At 49.8% G+C, this 21,087-nt stretch overlaps 9 protein-coding genes across 9 annotated transcripts; 6 read left to right on the top strand and 3 right to left on the bottom strand.

Moving 5' to 3' along the window:
* The first annotated feature begins 70 nt into the window (after positions 1 to 70).
* PV10_02293 (uncharacterized protein) lies at positions 71 to 2,966 on the top strand. The gene is made up of 3 exons (XM_016366593.1): positions 71 to 338; positions 389 to 1,688; positions 1,751 to 2,966. Exons 1-3 carry the CDS (start codon positions 297 to 299, stop codon positions 2,473 to 2,475), a joined length of 2,067 nt encoding a protein of 688 aa, XP_016226111.1. The 5' UTR covers positions 71 to 296; the 3' UTR covers positions 2,476 to 2,966.
* A 650-nt stretch (positions 2,967 to 3,616) lies between these two features.
* Positions 3,617 to 5,137, bottom strand: PV10_02294 (uncharacterized protein; the record flags this gene model as incomplete). The annotated part of the gene is made up of 1 exon (XM_016366594.1): positions 3,617 to 5,137. One exon carries the CDS (start codon positions 5,135 to 5,137, stop codon positions 3,623 to 3,625), a length of 1,515 nt encoding a protein of 504 aa, XP_016226112.1. The 3' UTR covers positions 3,617 to 3,622.
* Positions 5,138 to 5,430: 293 nt separating this feature from the next.
* PV10_02295 (uncharacterized protein) lies at positions 5,431 to 7,151 on the top strand. Its single transcript, XM_016366595.1, has 2 exons — positions 5,431 to 6,037; positions 6,148 to 7,151. Exons 1-2 carry the CDS (start codon positions 5,861 to 5,863, stop codon positions 7,021 to 7,023), a joined length of 1,053 nt encoding a protein of 350 aa, XP_016226113.1. The 5' UTR covers positions 5,431 to 5,860; the 3' UTR covers positions 7,024 to 7,151.
* On the bottom strand, positions 6,997 to 9,097 carry PV10_02296 (uncharacterized protein). The gene is made up of 3 exons (XM_016366596.1): positions 8,149 to 9,097; positions 7,848 to 8,091; positions 6,997 to 7,743 (listed from the first exon to the last, which is right to left on the bottom strand). Exons 1-3 carry the CDS (start codon positions 8,769 to 8,771, stop codon positions 7,258 to 7,260), a joined length of 1,353 nt encoding a protein of 450 aa, XP_016226114.1. The 5' UTR covers positions 8,772 to 9,097; the 3' UTR covers positions 6,997 to 7,257.
* Positions 9,098 to 10,119: 1,022 nt separating this feature from the next.
* Positions 10,120 to 13,215, top strand: PV10_02297 (uncharacterized protein; the record flags this gene model as incomplete). The annotated part of the gene is made up of 1 exon (XM_016366597.1): positions 10,120 to 13,215. One exon carries the CDS (start codon positions 10,120 to 10,122, stop codon positions 13,213 to 13,215), a length of 3,096 nt encoding a protein of 1,031 aa, XP_016226115.1.
* A 672-nt stretch (positions 13,216 to 13,887) lies between these two features.
* Positions 13,888 to 14,868, top strand: PV10_02298 (uncharacterized protein; the record flags this gene model as incomplete). The annotated part of the gene is made up of 1 exon (XM_016366598.1): positions 13,888 to 14,868. One exon carries the CDS (start codon positions 13,888 to 13,890, stop codon positions 14,866 to 14,868), a length of 981 nt encoding a protein of 326 aa, XP_016226116.1.
* A 718-nt stretch (positions 14,869 to 15,586) lies between these two features.
* Positions 15,587 to 16,469, top strand: PV10_02299 (uncharacterized protein; the record flags this gene model as incomplete). The annotated part of the gene is made up of 3 exons (XM_016366599.1): positions 15,587 to 15,682; positions 15,775 to 16,051; positions 16,144 to 16,469. The coding sequence occupies 3 exons, from the start codon at positions 15,587 to 15,589 to the stop codon at positions 16,467 to 16,469; spliced, it is 699 nt and encodes a 232-aa protein (XP_016226117.1).
* A 45-nt stretch (positions 16,470 to 16,514) lies between these two features.
* PV10_02300 (uncharacterized protein) lies at positions 16,515 to 17,766 on the bottom strand (the record flags this gene model as incomplete). Its single annotated transcript, XM_016366600.1, has 2 exons — positions 16,515 to 17,141; positions 17,188 to 17,766. 2 exons carry the CDS (start codon positions 17,764 to 17,766, stop codon positions 16,515 to 16,517), a joined length of 1,206 nt encoding a protein of 401 aa, XP_016226118.1.
* A 574-nt stretch (positions 17,767 to 18,340) lies between these two features.
* PV10_02301 (uncharacterized protein) lies at positions 18,341 to 20,980 on the top strand (the record flags this gene model as incomplete). The annotated part of the gene is made up of 2 exons (XM_016366601.1): positions 18,341 to 20,191; positions 20,250 to 20,980. Exons 1-2 carry the CDS (start codon positions 18,517 to 18,519, stop codon positions 20,978 to 20,980), a joined length of 2,406 nt encoding a protein of 801 aa, XP_016226119.1. The 5' UTR covers positions 18,341 to 18,516.
* Between the last annotated feature and the right edge of the window lie 107 nt (positions 20,981 to 21,087).

Genomic DNA, 21,087 nt, shown 5'->3' on the forward strand with positions numbered 1-21,087 from the left:
GTATCCCATCCCGTATCCCGCGTCTGCGGTCAACACCAGCTTTTTAAATATCCCACCGCCCTTCCTTGTCCTCACCCTCAATAAGGACCCCGTCTCAACGCGCCATCTGGTTTCCCTCCCCCCTGATCGTTCATCCAAAAGCGTTTTTCTAGAATCTTTTGTGTGCGCGAGCTGGGCACGTCTTCAGAGTACCTTCTGGACGTTGAGAGCCTTCTTGAGTAGCGACACTTTGCATTTGCAAGCACTCATACCGGCATCATTCCAACCCTGGCCTGACATTCTCCGTCATCAAACACATGCCGCCCAGACAGGAGAAGAGCAGCCTTAAGCGCAACAGGGTGAGTCACGAGTAGTCCTGTCCTAGCTCGAAAGGCTAACAATCTTCAAGCAAAGCACCGGCGAGGACAATGACAACAGAAAGGTCCGACGGTCCGAAAGGCTATCCTCCCAAATACAAAAAGACCCTGCCTCTCAGACTCCCTTGAAAGCCCAGTATCTACCATCTCCCCTCACTGCTCAAGAGTCTACCGCAACCGAACCCTACAAAGAGCAGACCGCAAGCCCCCCGGAAGGGCGCCCAAGCCAGATTCGGCATGTCACTCCTCACTCTTCACCACACCTCCATGCCCTGTCTTCACCGCCGCAGGATACCCAGACCTTGTCTCAGTTTGTTTATCCTCCTCGAGACATTGAAGCAGATCTCGACGATGAAGATGGCAAGTGGGGTTATCTCTTCCCAACAACCGGCTCTGGACACCGGCTTGTCTTGAGAAGGAGAGCCTTCTGTCCTGCCCCAGCAAAACCTCTTGAAATTGCTAGAAGAACTGTCAAGAGCCAAAGGCATGGCCAACATGAGCTAGCAGAAGACGAAACTCAGTACGAACAGGAGAAAATGAACGTTGGATTTCCCTCTGGTGGTTATCTCATCGGTCGACATCCCGAGTGCGATATGGTTCTCGACATCCCCACCATCTCCAACCGGCACTGCTTGCTTTTCAATGAAACTCGAAATGGAGATGTCATTGCAGTCCTTGAGGACCTGTCCAGTAACGGCACGTTTGTTAATGAACAAATAGTCGGTCGCAACAAACGCCGCGAACTCGAGGATGGAGATGAGATCACTATCCTCGATGAAACCCGTTTCGTCTTCCGCTACCCCAGAACTCGAGATTCCACCGCTTTCAACTCGAGATATCGCATTCTCCAGCAGCTGGGCAAAGGACATTTCGCTACCGTCTATCTATGCGTGGAGAGGAATACTGGCTTCAAATTTGCAGTTAAGAAATTCGAAAGGCGAATGGGAGATTCTCAACGCTCACAGACTGAAGGCCTCCAACAGGAGATCGCCGTGCTCATGAGTGTCAGCCACCCTAATGTCCTTTGTCTGAAGGAGACCTTTGATGAACCCGATGGTGTCTTCCTCGTCCTCGAACTCGCCGCCGAGGGCGAACTGTTTAATCTGATTGTTACTAAACAAAAGTTAACTGAGGCCGAGGCACGAAAAGTTTTCATTCAGTTGTTTCAAGGCACGAAATATCTTCACGAGCGCAACATTGTCCATCGAGACATCAAACCGGAGAACATCCTTCTCACAGACAAGGACTTGTCGGTGAAACTGGCTGATTTTGGACTGGCTAAGATCATTGGCGAGGAATCCTTCACCACCACTTTGTGTGGCACCCCAAGCTGTAAGTCATCGCATCCGACCAAACAAACCCGGTCAAGATTGATCCAACTGACACATAACCAGATGTTGCTCCGGAAATCCTCGAAAATACCCGACACAGAAAATACACCCGTGCTGTTGATGTGTGGTCGTTAGGCGTAGTCTTGTACATTTGTCTATGCGGATTTCCCCCGTTCTCGGACGAGCTCTACTCACGCGAAAACCCGTACACTCTAGCGCAACAAATCAAAATGGGCCGATTCGACTATCCGTCACCATACTGGGACAGTGTAGGCGACCCGGCGCTCGACCTGATCGACCGGATGTTGACGGTCGATGCAAGCAAACGCATCACGATCGACCAATGTCTGGAACACCCGTGGACTCGCAATGTTGGCTACATCAACCCGGCAGACTCGACCGACGGCATCACCGGCAAGATGTCCGAGCTGGACTTTTCCAAGCGCAAAGTGCAACGCGAACGCACGTTACTCGCCAACATCAACGACGTCAAAGTCAGCAAGGTGGTCGAGGTCAACGGCGACTCGGTCCTGGGCAAGTCCAGCGCCATCGCCGGAAGTCCCGCTCGCGTCAAGGTTTGGGACAAGAATCCTCAAGGCAAGAACGTGAAGGCTGGTGCCGAAGAACATCCTGCGGCCCATCGTCAAGAGGCCGAGTTCATGGGCATGGGTGGCAAGGGTGACATGCAGCTCTTCGACGACGACATATCCTCCCGCTACCTGCCTGAAGAGGTTCCATCCGAGACAGCGAAATCAAAATCAAAATCCAAAGGGAAGAAAAGGAAATGATCAGTTAATAGTCTTTGTCCACCATTTTCTTTTGGCGCGGCTCCTCCCTTCTACAACCTTGAATATCACACCAGTCGAAACTGGTGGAGTCGCTCTTCGCACGCTGGATTTACCATATCTCAACCCAAAACCAGCACAACACACCAAGAAAAGCAGAACAAGTCAATCAAATCATGCAGTCAATGCCTCAATTGTTTGTTATACTGGCCTTGTATTTTGTTGTCAGGAAAACGAAAATCAGAGCATTATGTAATTGGAAAGAGAAAAAAGCGCTGCATCATTCTTTGGCTTTCAGTGCTTCCTAGTCTACAGTTGATGGACCACTGACACCGAGATGACAGAGGGCGGAGAAAAGCCCGGCTTGAAATGTCCAGTACATGTATGAAGGAATTTGCACTGTACACACAACATGTTTTTTGGACAGGTTCATGCAGTGTATGTACATTTAGCTATAGGAAACCCAATCATATCAAATACAAGGATATATTCAATCGTGATTCCTAGCAGTCCAATTTGACGCCTGATCTTCAGTTCAGGCAAACAATGCACGAGACGGCTTCTGGTTCTCTAGCCTCAAATTCTGAATTGGTCAAGAGGCTGAGGGGCCTGGCGGTGCACAAATAATGTGTTCGCTGGACACTTAGGGTGATCTCACAATGTGTTGACACCCAGTAGGTCCTCCTTCTCCAGGCTGTACATGATGCCACTTGGGTATCGCATCATCCGAGAGAACGGTGTTCTAGAGCCCAGCCGCCTCGATATATTATTGAGGACAAACAGATGACTACCTAGTCTCATTATGCTCCCGTGTGGGTGGGATGCAGTCAAGTTCATTCAATGCTAAGCCAACCAATCTGTACCTGGAAAGAGTCCAAGCTAATAAATAGAATATACAGACCTTCATGGGGCTAGTAGCTGGATTTTCGTTGTTGCATTGTGACAACTGTATCGCATGCTGTAGCAGATTCATGGCAGTGCGCGAGGTAGCTGGTAGTTTCGATCTTCATCGTCTCCAATCATCCGGCCGGTCGGACTGCACATTGCTGAAGATGGCTTTTGTGCTGCAGGGCGGGCTCACAACATGCAGGACTTTGTAGTCTGTGTCTCATGACCATTACATTTGATCATCTCCCTCGAGGTTCTCAACTCAGCCTTGATGAACATCAAACTTGATCAATTCGACTTCCAGAGTCTCCGCATCGACTAGGACCAATTCTCCAGACTCGCTGAATTTGGGGATTGCAATCAGACGAACTTGCGCGCCACCTGGTCCATCAATCACCGTGGTTTCGAATTTGGGCTGATTGCCCACGAAGAAAACATGCGGGCAGGCCTCAAGAACAAATCGATCTCGGTCCTGAAATGGGTAACACCATAATGTATCTGGGGCAGTAGGGGCACTGCAACGCCAGCGTAACATCGATTCCATAACTTCAAGCCGACCATCTGCAGAACTTGGCTCAGGGACATCGACATATCTCAAAATATCGTCAACTGGTTGTCCTGAATTGCCCATGAATCTCCAACCGGCAATATCACCATCCCATGGGTTTGTAATAGAGTCGAACCAACCAGGTTCGTCGTTTTCGTCGGGGTCGTTGATGTTAGCGGAGCAATAGGCTCGAGAGTAAGGGAACATGGCAGGATGGATTGGCTGTTGAGGTAAAGATGAATTGGCTGGGTCTTGTTCACCTGCCATTATGGAGATGGGAATGGTTGGGAGGAGTTCGGAGAGGAAGGCGTCCAGATGTTGTGTTGGGGTAGGATTATAGGCGGTAGCATCGTAGCCGTATTTTTTCGTGTGGGCGGGTTTTTGGACGGAATCGTTGGCTTGTGCATTGATGATAGTATCACTGGCAATACTATTACCCGCAATGACGAGCCGAGTCACTGTGGTCGATGCGGTCTGGTCGGGCGTTGTTAGAGATTCACCCAGGAGATACTCTGAAAGAAGAGAAAGGGATAATGTGTCGGCCTCAGTTCCTGAAATGTTGAGACCTGATATTAATGCGATTTTCTTGTGTGGATGGTCGTCGATGTCCATAATCGTATCCTCGTCTTCGTTTTCATCTCGTTCGTAACGGGTTGGTTGTCTGGGAAGTTCGGGAATGTGAATGTCGAGTACTTCAAAGTCGCCATTAGCGTTCTCAGTACCCAAGACAGCCACAATGACACCAGTCACAAGTAAAGTGTTTTTCAACATGGCACCAGCCAATCGAAGGCGGCCAGACTCGTCTTCCAACATGATTTGGGTGTCGCCGTCCGCAGAGAAATAAGATCTTCGAGGAGGCGGTCCGGCGATCCAATGTTCCTTGGAAATGTCTTCGAGAATGTTTGGCTTCAGAGGCATGTCCATGTATATGGTTCCAACGACCCAACACAATTGACCTTGTCTCACATCCAATACTCTTTCCACTCTTTGTGCGCTCTCTCCTGCGATCTCAAAGTCCTGCCAATCTTCCTCTGCGATTTTCTCAACCACAGGCTTGAGTTTGGCCAGTCGCAAGAAATACATGTCGCCATACTGTTGAAGATACTGTTTGGTCTCGCCGCGGGGAAGGCGGTAGGAGTAGAGAGGGGTGTAAGTTGACGACTGCCGTGTGAGGGATTCGAACTTCTCGTCTTCCTTGTAAGGACGCAGGAAGTCCTGAACGGGCGCCATGATTGATTTAGACAGCCCTTGTACTGCGAGGGACTCTCAACAATATTGACAGTTCATAGTGGTGGTGGTTTTGGATCTGTTCAGACACTCAGAAAGATTTCAGACATTGTACAGTTAGTGACGCGTGGGTCGCACTGGACGCGTCGATGGTTAAAGTGGTTCAGAATCTCGCGCAGAGGGCAAGTGAAACGAGATCACGTGCATGAAACCAACCATCTCCTAAGGTCCACCAGATTCAACCTCTGGGGATCCTCGGTCTAACAAATGCCAACGTTTGTAGTGCGCTCTGCACTCTCGTTGTTTTCCCTCCGTCGTGCACATCTACATTACGATATAGCAGATTCACAATCTGGGATCTCTTAAATCCGGCTCCTCCGCGGGCGATCTGTCTATACGCCCCCAAGCCAGCCCAGAATGAACGGAGCCAATGTCAATGGCGGGTAACGGTCAGGGCAGAGTCTGACCTCGAGCGACGAGCCTCGGTATGTTTCTGCTGGAACCGACCCCACACTTTTGAATCCTAGGTACAGTTCACGTCACTTGTATTTGAGGGTGAATCCAGATCCCCAGATTCAGACTTCTGTTTTTGTCTTGTGAATGCGAATGTTGTTGACTGGACTTTGAGAAAACACCTGTTATTCCAAGTTGGCATCTCCTTCCCTCCATACTTCTGGCATCACATTTGATACATCAGACTCAGAACCAGAACTTATTGTTATCAAGATGGCTTCAGTACCAGCCCTCAATACACCGCTCACAAAGCTCCTGGGAATTAAATACCCGGTGATGCTTGCGGGGATGGCGAGGACATCAGGTGGACCTCTCGCCGCTGCTGTGTCCAATGCAGGAGGTATCGGTACGATTGGAGGCTTGGGCTATACACCCACCCAATTGCAAGAGGTGCGTTGAGTTACTGATGTGTATTATATCTACAAGCTACAAGCCACACCACCCTGTTGCTACATATCTTTCTACTCTGCTGCGCCATAGCTAACATATACCGTCATTAGATCATCGACGAACTCAAAGCAAACCTCACCGATCCTTCTTTGCCCTTTGGCGTCGACCTCGCCCTGCCCCAAGTAGGCGGATCTGCGCGCAAGACCAACCATGATTACACACACGGACAACTTGACGAGCTGATTGAAGTGACCATCAAGAACGGAGCCAAGATCTTTGTGTCGGCCGTCGGAGTACCTCCAGCACGGACGATCAAGCGTCTTCACGAAGCCGGAATCCTAGTGATGAACATGGTGGGCGCACCCAAGCATGCAGAGAAGGCCTTGAAGGCGGGTGTGGATATTGTATGCGCGCAAGGAACCGAAGGAGGTGGACACACAGGTGATATTGCCAATTCGATCCTGATTCCCGCCGTGGTAGATGTGGCCAAGAAATACAAGTCGCCATTGACCGGCGAGCCGGCATTGGTGGTTGCCGCAGGAGGTATCTACGATGGACGAAGCCTGGCGTCGTCGCTGATGCAAGGTGCCGTGGGTGTCTGGGTCGGCACGCGGTTTGTCACTGCTGAGGAATCGGGCGCCTCGCGCATGCACAAGGAAGCGGTCGTCAGCGCCGACTTCAACGACACCACACGCACATTAGTAGTGAGTGGACGGCCGCTGCGCATGAAGCTCAACGACTATGTCCGCAATTGGGAGGCTCAGCCCGCCAAGATTAAGGAATTGACAGACCGAGGGATCGTGCCCATGCAGTACGATCTGGAGCAGGAGAATGAGGTCGACATGCCCTTCTTGATGGGTCAGGTTGCTGCCATCATCCAGGACATCAAGCCGGCAAAGGAGATTCTGGAGGACATGGTCCGTCAAGCTGTGCAACAATTGAGACTCGGCGCTACCTACATCGAAGGAGGCAAGAGTAAATTGTGATTTGGGTATTCATGACAATCAACGGCAGTAGAAAGAGTATCACTGTAGCTTGATATCATGTGGAGTACATCGTATTGATTGACAGATTGGCAAAAGCTCTGTAGAAGCAAGTCAAGACGAGGTTCAGCATACATAGCTTCAAAGGGCCACGTGCAAAGCGTATATACCAATGCCTGCGACAAGCCGTAATGAGGGCGCATGTGTGGCCATGTATCTGGGTGATGAAACGACGAATCAATGCTTGATACCATTCACGACGCCACCACTGTTTGCTCGTTGGCCGTTGGCCTTCAGCAACATCTCTGGAGGTGGAACGGGGCCAAAGACGGGCTTGCTCACGATCTCGGCCGCCAGTTCCTCCTCGGCATCATAGCTCCCCTCGTCGTCCTCGTCATCTTCATCTTCGTACTCTTCGTCGTATTCGCTCTCAGTCCCTTCTTCGTCAACCAATTCTTGTTGGATAGGACCGCCTCGACCTTGCTCTTGCATAGACTTGATAATGTTTCGCATCTGTTGTTCCTGCTTTCGAAGTCGTTCCAGGTCGTCCTTGTCTCGGGTTCGCTCCTCAGCCATTTCCAAGATATTCCTATTGGTTTGATCGTGTTTGCGGGTGAGGGTGAGATTCTCCTTCTCCAACCGCTTCGTCTTCTTGGACATCTCTTCCATCTCTTTCCTAAAGGTAAGGAAGAGTTCGTTGCTGTTGTTGAGGGTGTCTTCTACCTGCTGCAGTGTGAGCCACAGATTTTTCAGCTGCTATATCGTACAAATAGGAACGGGACAGGCAGACGACAGCACAGGAGAACAGCGAGAAAGGGGCAACTAACCTGTTTGAACTTTTCTACATAGATGTTGAGCTGGGAGCGGAGTTCGGCCTCGGTATGGGAAAAGGTGGAGACCTGGCTGGTCAAGGTCCTACATCGAGCAGCCTCATTGTCGGCACGGCGCCTTTCGACCTCGTGTTTGGCTTGAAGATGGGCAATCTCTGCATCCTTGTGTCGGAGGATGGCTTTGAAGTGGGTTTCACGAATGTCGGCTTGATCAGCGAGGACTTTACATCTGGTTTTGAACCTAGTAGAGGTCAGTACATGGGCGGCGGAGGTGAAGGGGGAGTGGTTGGAAACATACAATTCGTCCAATTCGAGATGTAGATTCTCTGAGTGGGCGGCAGTCTTGGAGTTCATGACTTCTTGGACGTCATACAAGAATTCGTCCATGCGATCATTGACAACCTCTCGTGCTTGTTTCTCTGTCTCTTCGAGTTTCTTGTTTTCCTCCTTAAGCTTTTTGTTATCTTTTGTCAACTCTCTGCACAGTTTCTCGAGTTTCTCCTTCATGCTGGCGGTCTTGCTGTGTTCCGATTTTATCTTGTCCGAATCTTTCTGCAACTGATCACCTCGTTTTTTACTCTTTGCATGATCACGTTCCAATTTCTTCATTTCGGCAAGAAGTTCCTCGTACTTTCTCTGGACGACATCAAGGCGGTTCATGGGTCCTTCGACACTGTTCATAAGTTCGTTGAGATCCCTGGTGGCCTTTTTCACCTCGCGATCCACCTCGGCCTGCTGGTTTTTCTCGCCAGCCTTTTCCTGTTCTAGCTGGGATAGTCGGGCTTGCACGAGTTTGGCATTCTCCTCGGCGCTCAGTTGCTTCTCCTTCTTGCCCTTTGACTTTTTCGCCATGGGGGCGGGCGGGGGTAGGTCTTGAGCATCACCGGGGATGGCGGTAGGAGACTGGGCAGCTGTAGCCATAGAATCCGATAGTGGCGGACTGTAGAGGAGAGTAGAAAGGTTTACTGTCGGGCGATTCGCGGCTGTAGAGTAGGCCGAAGGTTGATTGCACCGGCTGCGACGAAGAACATCTGAGAGAAAGAGAGAAGTGATGATCGATCTGTGGTTGTGGAGCAAGATGCGTCCAGTACAAGGATATTGACGGTGGGAAAAAAGACAGGGTTATATTGTACAATGGTAAAGCCGTGTATGAGCGATTGAATGAACGAGGCCAGAAGGAAGAGTTGAGTAGAAGTCAACTACGATCGAGTGAGGAGGCCAAAGGTGAAGGTGCTCTTGGACTTTCACTTTGGACCAGCTGGAGCAGGCGAAGTGGAGGATGCGGACGGCCAAGCAATTATGTGCAATACGATCCATTTCAGACGGGGGATCGTGACAATAGGCGCGGGGGGGTGTCTCTAGGCACCACTTCCTCGCCCGGAGACTTGTGAGACTCATAATAATAGACACGGCCGAGGCGAGGGTATCTCCAGACCGAGAAAGGGAACCCCAAAGGATGGCAATCTGGGTTTGGCATCCGTCTCTACTTCGTACATGCACTCATCATCGATATGTGCCTTGTGAGAGATTAGATTGATCAAAGGCAATTTATTCGTAGATCTATCGACAACTGTGGCTGTGGTCTTGTGCCTCTGTCCCAGGCCACCGGCGCACCAATTGCTGCCTACAAGTACCAGCAAGGTACCTAGATTGTAATAATAATAGGGACCTAACCCACGGGCTGCAACATTCTGGGTACCTAACGAAGGACACGCGGAGAGGGAAATCGACACTCGCTAAACTGGCCTTGGCAGTCACATGACGGGAGCCTCCCTAATATATATCACCCATGGGTCACTTGCGCGAGCCTCGACATGCTTATCATCAACGATTGGAATTGGCATTAACTCATCTAGTGGTAAAGTACCAGGCTGTAATGTCTACCTACATATGGAAATTCACAATGAATGCGCAATGATAGAGGTGGTTAAATTAACTCGCAGGTGGCTGTCTTGCCACGTGAGAATTAATGGGATGCACCTGGCTATTTCAAATGACAGACAGATCCTTCTCAGAAGGCGCGACCATTAATAATAATAAAAGTGGACATGACGATGGCCTTGAATCGGCTGGTGCGGCGGATTCTCTTGATTCAGCGACATCACCCAAACTTTTTATAACATCATTGATCCATATTCTAGCCACCGACTAACAGAAGCATCGTCACGTCGAACCCCTTAAGCTTGCTGCCCCGGGTCTTACTCTTACGGACGCTTCATTATCCTCCCTGTCCTCCCTATCGCTAGCCTCTCGATCTCCGCTGACGGCAATGCTGAGGCATGGTTTTATACGCCATGGCCTCCGCAAGTCTCCCTCGCCACATGCATTCTTGAGCCGGAAGAGAGGTTATGCTTCTGTTACGGACCTCGAAGCCTTTCCAAAGCCCGGAGAGTCCCTCCATGGGTTCACCCTCAGAGAAATAAAGCACGTTCCTGAATTGCATCTCACTGCGCTCAGCCTGCAACATGACAAGACAGGAGCAGAGTATCTCCATGTTGCTCGCGACGACAAGAACAATGTCTTTGCAATTAATTTCAAGACCAACCCTACAGACCGAACAGGCCTGCCACACATCCTTGAGCATGTCACCCTGTGTGGGAGCGAGAAGTTCCCCGTTCGAGACCCCTTCTTTAAGATGATGCCCCGATCGTTGGCCAATTTCATGAATGCCTTTACCTCTTCGGACTACACCTCCTATCCGTTCGCAACCACCAATCTCCAGGATTTCCGTAACCTTTCCACCGTCTATCTCGATGCTGCCTTGCATCCCTTACTTTCGTCTTCGGACTTTTTGCAGGAAGGTTGGCGACTCGGTCCGGAAGACCCTCGCGAGCCCGCAACTGAAGAGAACATCAAGTTCAAGGGCGTCGTCTATAACGAAATGAAGGGTCAGATGTCAGACGCCAGTTACCTGTTCTATATTCGATTCAGAGAGCATTTATTCCCCTCCCTCTACAACTCCGGCGGCGATCCAGAGGTCATGACTGAGCTTACCCACGATCAACTCGTCAAGTTCTCAAAGGAACACTACCATCCAAGTAATGCCAAAATCTTCTCTTACGGGAGCCTAAACCTCGCCGAACATCTGAAACATGTCGATCAAGAAATCTCTCGATTTGACAAGTCCACCCCCGACGCCGCTATCAAATTACCTATTGACCTGTCTGCTGGTCCTCTTACCTTCCAGGTTCAAGGCCCCTTAGACACTATGCAACCACCTGATAGACAGACCAAATCATCGGTCACCTGGCTAGGATGTCCGCCTTCGGATATTGTGGAAACCTTCTCCATCAGCATCATGATGTCCCTGTTGATGAATGGCTATGGATCTCCTCTGTACCAAGGTTTGATCGAGTCAGGCTTGGGGACAAACTTCAGCGCCAATTCCGGCTACGATAGTTCAGGTCGCGTTGGAGTATTCTCAATCGGTCTTGATGGCATGAAATCCGAAGACGTGCCCGCCCTCAAAGAAACCATTCAGAACATCTTGCGCCACAAAGCACATGAAGCATTTCAACAGCACAAAATCGAAGGCTACATGCATCAATTGGAGTTGACTCTCAAGCACAAAACCCCTAACTTTGGCATGGGGCTGTTGGAAAAGACCCTGTCTGGCTGGTTCAACGGTGTCGACCCGATGCAAGGTTTAGCGTGGAACGACACCGTCGATGCCTTCAAAGCACGCCTGAAAGAACCTGAATATCTCCAATCACTTGTCAACAGATACTTCTTAAACGACCAGACGATGCAGTTTGTGATGAGTCCATCTGAGACATACGGCGCTCAGTTAGAGGCACAGGAAGAAGAACGCAGGCAGAAGATATTGTCGGAATTCAAGCAAACAGCCAGTTCTCCAGAAGAAGCCATTTCCAAGCTTGGTAAGCAAGAATTGGATTTGCTCAAAGAACAAGAAACTGCCCAATATAAGAACTTGGACTCGCTTCCCACCCTGAAGGTGGGAGACATATCCAGAACCAAAGAGAGAAAGCCTCGACATTACGACAGCATTGGCGATGTCAAGGGGATTTGGCGTGAAACTTCGACAAATGGAATCACCTACTTTCAAGCAAAACACATCCTGAAAGATCTCCCTTCGGAGCTTCGCCTTTTGCTGCCGCTATTCACCGAATCCTTGATGCGGCTGGGCACAAAGGAAAAGTCTGTCGGTGATCTTGAGGCAGAAATTCTCCTCAAAACTGGTGGCATCACGATATCACCATTCGCAGCACCGGATCCATGGTCCTTAGACAAGTACAGCGAGGGCTTGATGTTCAGTGGTTACGCTTTGGATCGAAATGTCTCTGCTTTGTTTGAATTGATCCACACATTACTTTTGGATATTGACTTTGCCGATCCGAAAGCAATCGCCGCCATTCAAGAACTTTTGGAGTCCAAGACCTCAGGTGCCTTGGATGCTGTCTCTGAGAGCGGTCATCACTTTGCCATCACCAGTGCGTCCGCTGCTCTCACTCGACGCGGTATCGTTCAGGATCAACTTTCAGGACTAACACAGATCGAGGCATCGGCAAGGCTTCTCGATGCCGCTCGAAATGACCCTAATAGCCTGAACCAGGTGATCAAAAACCTCCAACAGTTACAATCCATCGTGATCAGCAACACCTCCAGTCTATCAACGCGGATTGTCTGTGAACCGTCTTCGACTGGGCATAATCAACGATTGCTCGGAGACTTCCTAGCAAAGTTGCCTTCCGCAGATCCACAACTCTCCTACACTTCCGACGTCACCTCTGGGTCCTCACTTTCAAAGAGAGCGTTCTTCAATCTCCCTTTCCAGGTCTCCTACACTGGCACCTGCCTACAGACCGCGCCATACTCGTCCCCTGACAAGGCTCCTTTGACCGTGCTAGGCCAATTACTCATCCACAACTTCCTTCACCCCGAAGTCAGGGAAAAGGGTGGAGCGTACGGCGCTTCTGCTAGTGCGAGTCCGATCAGTGGGTTGTTTACCATGTCTTCCTACCGAGATCCAAATCCGCGAAACACGTTGAACGTCTTTGAACGCGCTGGTGCATTCGCCCGCGATAAACCATGGACTCAGCGAGAGATTGACGAAAGTAAACTCAGCATGTTTCAGAGCATTGATGCACCCACGAGCGTGAGTGGAGAGGCTGGCAAAGAGTTCATGTATGGCATCACAGAAGACATGGACCAACAGATGAGAGAGAACCTTCTCGATGTCACTAAAGAGGATGTGCAGAGGGTGGCGCAGAAATACCTAATTGATACACCTTCTGACCTAAGATCTACTGCGATCCTTGGGGAGAAGAAGGATTGGGTTGAATCAGCGACAGAAAAATGGGATGTTCAGCACTTGAAGGTGTCAGCATCAGCGCCTGTACAGTAAGTATGAAGACTAATGACATGTACAATAATATTCCCCTCAAGCTACGACATCAGATCATATTCACCAGTGGTTCTCTTATGCTTGATCCGTCTTTGGCCTTTGTGCCAGTCAGCGCAACTCGAACAGAAAAGACGTCTACGACCGCATATTCCCATGGTCGGGAGATCACAAGTCAAAATGCCTCGAGCATTGAGCGCGAGAATGATGAAGGATTGAGAAGCCGTCACAAACTCTGCTTCGGTAGACGTTTGCAGCGGGACTTGATGCTTCAACCACACACCTATTTCAGACCTGCTGTTCTTTGAGTTTGAGGAATTGCAGACTAGAGGTATGCGTACAATTAACCACAGGTGAGGTCGTCTACAGCCCAATGAAAAGAGGCTTGATTCCCTTTACATCCAGCCTTTGGACAGCGTTACGACAATTTAGACTTCACTTTTCAGAGCACTTACTGCCGATCTTTCACATGCCTGCTGGCTAGTCTTGATCTTTGCGTTGATCTTCGCCTTGATCTCTCTGCTCTTTTTTCCCCCCCTGTTCTTTCCCTTCCTCCCTTCTTCCTCCATCTCACTATCGTTGGCGCTAAGTCGATCTGGTTTTTGATCCTCTTCCCTGCCAGCAACTGCTGTCTTTTGATAACAATTCCGCCATTTTGATCTCACCTCCAACATCATGGACAGCGATCTTAGCACCTTTCGATCGAGCTTGATTCGCGAGGTGCAGCCAGATTTCACCATCACGGTCGGCTCATATCAGTGGAAGGTGCATGCCAAAAAACTTCAAAAGTCCAGTTTCTTCCAAAAGCTCATTGACAACAAACCTGTGCCTGGTAATCAGAACGTGGTCCTCCAGGATGAGGAACCGCTCTTGGTCGGCTATCTTGTCCTCTGGCTGTACACGGGGGAATACTCTGAGTGTACCACCCTAGACATCCAGGACATCATGAAGAATGGCAAAATCATGACCCCCGGATCCCCTCTTCTAGGAACACCAACGGCTTCGAGTCCCCCCTGCTCGCAGGACGACGACGAGTGGGATCCTCCAGTGGCTCTACACGCCAAGATGTTCCTCCTAGCGGACAGGTTCGGTATTGGCGATCTCGTGAGAAAGGCCACCGACGACTTCAGGGCCGAGCTGATCTGGAACGCCGACAGCGTCTTCATCCCTAGTCTTCAAGAGCTATTCGGCGGTAGTGGCTACGGCGCTGTCAAAACCTCTTCTACTCCTATCCTCCACCCTAAGTCTTCTTCAATGCCGTCCACACCACCACTCTCCAGCACAGACGGCGACAGTGACCGCGACGATAAAGGCAACAGCGTTTACAGCTCTGCTCCCCTTCCTGGCAGCGAGATGTTCGACCTCCTCGCATCAACAGCCAGCATTCCGACGTTCCTTAGCAAGAATCTAGCCCAGCCAGGTTTCGAAAAAGTCATGGTGGAGAACCCGGCTTTCCAATTCGAAGTCCTCCGTCGCGTCTCCCTTGAACTAGACAATTGCAAACACGAGATCGAGTCCAACACCCCGAAGCCGCCGGCAGTTAAGACCACCCGCAGAAAGAAAGCGCCCAGCAAGAGTGTAGAGAGACAAGAGCCAAAAGCCAAGAAAGCAAAAATTGAGGCAGCGGTTGATCAAGAGAGAGTGGACAATGATTGAAATGGCCGACTTAAGGGCGAAAGTGGCGTGGGTTCAGAATGGCCTGGCAAGAGATGATCTCGTTGAGACACTGAATGCCGCCACCGAGACATCTATCTCTTGGGAGAAATTTGGGATACCAAGTCTGAATGATGCTGCCTACCTAAGTAATCATGGCCATATGAACATCGAACAAAGATGGTAGCAGCTTTCTGAGAAATTCTGTAGTCGCAGAACAAATACCAAACCCGAGACAAAAAGTCCCTGGTCAGATCAAGTTGAAAGACGACATGTGATAAAAATTTCCGAGATGGTTATTCGTTACTCGGTACCACTCTGTAGTAGCTTCGCCTCCAGATTCCTTATTTAGTCTCCCAAGGATTCCGGAGCATTTTCTGGGGTTTTACCCCTTACCCGAGGATATATTCTTGAAAGAGGCCTAGGGCCTCTCGGCCGCTTCACTTCTTGACGTGCAATTGCGGGGATCAGCAGTACACCCCGTTTCTTCACGAAGTCGACGATTCGCTGATAAATCCGGAGGCAGTAACGGAAGATGGTGATCTCGCACAAACAGCACAATAAATAGGGAGAATAGTACTCAAAAGCTAACTCTCTATACATAGAGAATCAATCAGTTAGTTCAATTTCCATTCTGGACCGGATTTATTATCCATAACAGAGTCCTTCATTCGTCTTTTAATAGCATTTCTCAGAGCTCGATATACCATATGAAATAGCAATGGTCGGCCCATATTTCCTCTTCGTTAATTCCAGGCCGATTCCTGAATCGGGAACCGACGATGCTCTCTGGGAGAAGTGGTATGTGACTGAACATGTACGTACCTAGCCTCCCTAACCACCCAATTACCTATCTGTATATCTTTTTCTGGCACATCTATTGAGACAGTTGGGGAAACCCTCCACCAGCTCCCAGATCTCATCTCCAGTGGCACAGCCACGCGAGGCACCTTTTACCGCGAGACGTACGATTTTCCAGGCGCGCCAAAGGAGAAGAATCCACGCAACTTTCTAGCTGTCTATCACACCGAGTTTGAGGAATCGCTCGAAACGAAGAATTTCAAGGAGAAGACCAGACCTGGTAGTGATTTGTTCCCAAACAAGTTTCATATTCTCGAGAATGGAGATTTTGATGTTCGGAATTACAAGTTGTTGGTTGACTATGATCCAAAGAAGATTGGAGAAGGTGAGATGAAGAAATCTCTGAGTTTTTGACACTGATTGATTGGTTCAATGAACGACCGGGAATCTCGATACTAATTGCTGTGAATATCATAGTTCCCCCACCATTTATGGTGACTGTGGAGATGGAAACTGATGACGAGGAGGGTCTGAATAAGTGGTACGAGGAGGAGCACCTCGAATTGTTGAGTAAGCTACCTGGATATCGCCGTTCTGCTCGTTATACCCTTGGGCCTGTGAGCGTTCTCAGCACAACAAAGGCTTCGAAATACTTGGCTATTCATGAACTCGACAATCTTAAGGGGCTCGGCAGTAAAGAGGCGGAAACGGCAAACACCACACCTCAATCGATCAAACATATCACCACCAGCAAGGTCTTCATTGCCAGAGCGTGGGAATTGGTTCATTCTGAAGGATTCTGAAATCGAAACTGAGATACGAGGGTCTGACTGTTGAGATGGAACTGGTTATGGTGACGATGATGAAGTCATGACTGATTCCATCCAGGGATAAATGCTCTCGTTGGCCGGTGGATAGCCCATGTGCAACATCTTTTCGTAGAACCTTGCTTCCTTCGGTTTACCATAGTTGAACAGAAGAATGCTATCTTCGATGGGCATCAGGCCATCCCAAGTTCCGTTGACAAGAAGCAATCTGGTGGAGGGGAGGTTAACGATGCCACTCTCAACGAGACTAAAGTCCTTTTGCGCATTTTCAAGGAGATCGGCCCAATCTTTGTATCCATACTTGAGGACATAGGCGTGACTCAGGATGAATGGGTATTCATGATCATCCACATGCTCGAGCCATTCCTTGGAAAGAAACAGATGAGTTCCAGCACCTTGTCCAATGCTTCCAATCAAACGAGAATGATGAGTGTGAGCCACGCGAATGGCATAATAGCCACCGGCTGATAAACCCCAGGCTAAGACTTTGGTCGAGTCAAATTGAGGCTGTGCTTGGATCCAATCGAGGATTGCTGTGAATAGTCGATCTGGTGATTTTGGGTCCTTTCGATCTGCCGGGCAATCAGCCGTCCCTGGAATCTCTGTTATGACAGTCGCCCAGCCACGTTTGGTGAACTCGTCGGTTCTCTGGTAGGGTTTCAGCGGTGATCTCAACTTTGTTCAGACAGCTTACCTCAGAATTATCAGGTCGGTGACCGTCAAGTCCGGTGATCAGTAAGACCACAGGGACTGGGCTCCCCTTTGTCGCGGTTTCTGGAATTCTCACAAAAAGGGGGATGCTCTTATCATCGGCACCCTCTGCAGCTGAATGGGGGATGATAACTTCAGTGATGGGCGAGCTCCATAGGCTTGCACCACGCAAATAAACCTGCTTCTGTGTTTCAAAGATTCTTCGCTTGAGACCTGAGCCGGCATCGACTGACGGGAAGCGAGAGATTCGATAGACAGCAGCAGCTCGTTTGAAAAGTTCAGCAGCTTTAGCACGGTCTGAGCCTTGGGCAGACAATGCTTGGTCGGTCAGTTTTTCGGCGGTAGGGAGAAAATACTCGGTGTAGGTGTCTGAGTAAGCGTCGTTGACATTGTCCTGGATGAGCTTTTCAAAGATTGGAGCAAAGTCCTCAAGTTTACCGTCATGAAATGGATAGACGCCTTTGGTTGCTGGGAATTTCCATTTGGTCTCCCAGAGCGCTTTGACGCCACTCAAATGTGGGTAACGTTCAGTGAACTTGTCGCCCAAGATCCAGTTCGTCATATTGCTTTGAAAAAGGGGGTGTAATGGATTGAGATGGCAAAGAAGTAACAGAACAGTTCTCCAAACAACTTTGTCTACAGCATACAACTGTTTGTACCTACGATCTTATATAAACAATGCCTTTCGAACCAGGTGTGGAGGCAGGTAAATTGGATGTTGATATAGTGATGCGTGCTTGTCTGACTTTCGGGTGGCTAACGTGCCGAGTCCGGGGTTGTCGTATGTTGGTGACACGGCTGACAACTTTCCACCGACCCGGAACGAAATAGAAATGTATGAGACGGCTCAATTTGATTTGTGATTCTAAAATTGATGTAAAGGATGATAGAGAGGAATCTAGTCAACTTCCAGCTTCAGATGTAACATCAACGCATGCTCAGTAGTCCAGTGTCGTTGTTCTGATCAGCATCAGTTTGACGAAGGGTGAGACTACGGAGGAATGACAATAGGAAGGTTAGCCGAAGACGCAGCAGCAGGGGTCGCTCCTTCCCCAAAGCGCGTGGAGTCACTTCCCCGAATTGAGAAGTCGCGGCTGGATTCAGAAATCATGTTCCTTCCTCATTCTTTCAATATCAGAACTGCGTATCAACTGCATATCACGTCGAGTCACACCTCATCAACTTCAACCTCTGCTTTTATCCTTAAATAACTCGCCATTCTCTTTCCATCTGTCATCTTCTTCTCATCGCCAACCCTGAATCTCCGTAATGCCCCAAATCCCTACTGCATAACCATTAATTTCTCGCCGAAATGGCCTCCCGCGACCCCTCCCTTGCTCCTTCTGAGAGCGATACTATCGACGAGCAAACAGAGATTATCAAACCTGAAGTTTCCGAATTAGAACCTGATCAGTCACACCTCACCGATGACCAACCCTCCACCCGCACTCCAGGCTCTGGTCGCCGTACACAACGACCCAGAACAGCCACGAGTAAGAAATCAAAAGCGAAAAAGGGCGCCATCTGGATCCAGGAGCAGCTCCACGATGGCACCGAAGATGAAGGGAGCATCATATCAGTTTCCCATTCTCGTAACAAAAAACAAGAAGCCTCCCCCGAATCCGAACCTCGCACAATTGGAACTGCCGTTGGGACCAGAAGACAAGCCAATGGCACCGTAGGTTCAGTCTACTCTGGGAGCAAGATCAGACACATCAAAAAACCAGACGGTACTCCTCTCTGGCGAAAAGAAATCCAGTTCGAATTCCTGCGCATCGTGATTGAAGACACCAAACCAGTCTTCACGCGCATTAGTGATGGCCAAACTGGTTGCAACTTTGCTGATGTCTACATTGACTGCATGGCTCGCAGCTCCAAGACTAGCAAGATCCTCAAGGACAGACTGCAAATCGATCGACAAGCTGCCCAAAACATGGCTATGATCTGTTTGCTGGTCAACATTGGCAGAATGAACACCACCCTCAACTTCTTTCCCGAGATGCGAGCTCAGCTGAGAACCTATCATTCCATCCCTTCACTACAAGCATACAAAAGCCAGAAAGACTACAAATCCTTGCAAGATGCCCCTCGCCTTAAGAGCATCTTGAAAGGTGCAAGTGAAGACACCGACGAGCCTCGAACAATCACCGCCATCAAAGCCAAATCCATCCCTAGGACAAACCCTGTCAACCTTATCTTTATTCTCTCCCAATTTGCCCCTACCGTTAGCGAGAGCCACTTTACCGATAAAGTTGATTTCTTTGACCTAGCTATGCGCCACACCATTAGTTCTGAAAGTCGAGCTAGAGCTTTCCTCTGGCTCATGTGGTTCTATCTCGAATCCGACTTTTCCAAACACGATGCTTTGAACAATCCATTTGGCCCGGGAGAGTACAAAGAAACAGAAGATCCAGAGGACCCCAGTATCGTCCCCCAACTGGTCCCGAAGCTAGTCAACATCAGCGAGGAAGAAGGCGACGCCGAGAACGTTGATACCCCCGAGGAGGTTGCATTTGCCAAGAAAATGACCAATGAACGCAAGAGAATCATGTTGGAGGTCGCCAACGAGCCGCCTTTGGTCATGGCAGATCCTAGCAATCCCGATCACAAGACGCTGAAGCGTCTTAAAAAGACCGCTCTTCACGGAGACGATGATTCCATGCTATCAGATGCCGACTCTCGAGGAAGTCCTGGCATGGGCCGATCCCCCGCTCCAGAATATCATCAACGCGGCCACGTCATGAGTAGCCTGGGAGGTCAAGCTGATAGCCTGGAGGACGACTGGGAAGCCGTCGATCCACATCCTGGCCGAGGCAGATATAAGCGTGTTCGAGGCAAAAACACCCCCAGCCGCTTGAGAGGTGGCCCAAGACAAAGTGATGGACCCAGGAGCCTCCTCAAGTCAAGTCGACGCGTGGGCACTCCTGATACTGTCGATCGTTACCGAGGAACCCCGCAGCCATTGCAGCCTAGTTCTTTGTCTCTTGGTAAGCAGACCACCAATCATCCAACTGTGATTCCACCACTTGCTAACTGTATCTATAGGTCGCACAAATGAAACGCCGCTTGCCGGCGCCATAATTACCAAGTCACGGGCGCGCACAGGCTATCAGCGTGAGCTAGAAGAGCACAGAATGCGTCGTGTCGAGTGGGCGCTACGTCGACAACGCCGTAAACTTCTGCGAGAAGCTCGCGCTCTGCGTGAGGATGAGCGATGGCTTATCAAGACTACTCGTCGTCTTACGGAACTCCCGGGAACGTACGATTCCGAAGAAGAGGAAGAAGGCGGCGGTGTTGGCCTCGCAGGTCTCCTTGCCAAACGCTGGGATGCGGAGCTCGTTGAAGGTGAATCAGCTGGAATGCCCGCTGGGTATGAGCCTGATGACCTCGGTGAAGAAGCCGAGACCTGGACCAAAATCCTGAAAAGAAGTCGACGCAGACTTGATAGATGGGGTGGAATCTCCGATTTCACCGCCTACACTGCACACATCGCGGGTCCTTTGGACGTCGACGTCCTTCCCCCTCCACCTCCGAGCAAAGGGGCTTCCAATGGAGCACGCAAAGTGTCCAAGAAACGCCCACGGCCTCGCGAAGATCGGGAGCGGGTGCATAATATTGCTCCACCCTCCCCTGAGGCTCGAAGCAGTCGCCGGCATCGCGATCTCAATGATGAGATCACTCAAGATCTTCTCGCAGAGAGGAGTGATGACGAAATGGATGGTGAAGACTATGGTGACGGATATGGAGATGCGGAAAGCGACGTAGACATGGATTGATTTATACGATCAACTCCATAGACCTACCTCGCATCGCATGAGAGCGACTGAAATGTCTATTTTAGATGGGTTGGATCAGATAGCATCCATTGTGTCATGACATTCAA

Source organism: Exophiala mesophila (genome assembly GCF_000836275.1).
Source record: "Exophiala mesophila strain CBS 40295 unplaced genomic scaffold supercont1.2, whole genome shotgun sequence".
In the NCBI taxonomy this organism is placed as follows: domain Eukaryota; kingdom Fungi; phylum Ascomycota; class Eurotiomycetes; order Chaetothyriales; family Herpotrichiellaceae; genus Exophiala; species Exophiala mesophila.

Excerpts from the sequence above, each read along its gene's own strand:
- PV10_02293 (XM_016366593.1), top strand. The coding sequence starts at position 297 with ATGCCGCCCAGACAGGAGAAGAGCAGCCTTAAGCGCAACAGG. Across the intron at positions 339-388 it reads GCAGCCTTAAGCGCAACAGG|CAAAGCACCGGCGAGGACAA; the intron begins GTGAGTCACGAG and ends ACAATCTTCAAG. Across the intron at positions 1,689-1,750 it reads TTTGTGTGGCACCCCAAGCT|ATGTTGCTCCGGAAATCCTC; the intron begins GTAAGTCATCGC and ends ACACATAACCAG.
- PV10_02295 (XM_016366595.1), top strand. The coding sequence starts at position 5,861 with ATGGCTTCAGTACCAGCCCTCAATACACCGCTCACAAAGCTCCTGGGA. Across the intron at positions 6,038-6,147 it reads CACCCACCCAATTGCAAGAG|ATCATCGACGAACTCAAAGC; the intron begins GTGCGTTGAGTT and ends TACCGTCATTAG.
- PV10_02296 (XM_016366596.1), bottom strand. The coding sequence starts at position 8,771 with ATGGCTACAGCTGCCCAGTCTCCTACCGCCATCCCCGGTGATGCTCAA. Across the intron at positions 8,092-8,148 it reads CATCTCGAATTGGACGAATT|GTTCAAAACCAGATGTAAAG; the intron begins GTATGTTTCCAA and ends GACCTCTACTAG. Across the intron at positions 7,744-7,847 it reads ATGTAGAAAAGTTCAAACAG|GTAGAAGACACCCTCAACAA; the intron begins GTTAGTTGCCCC and ends ACACTGCAGCAG.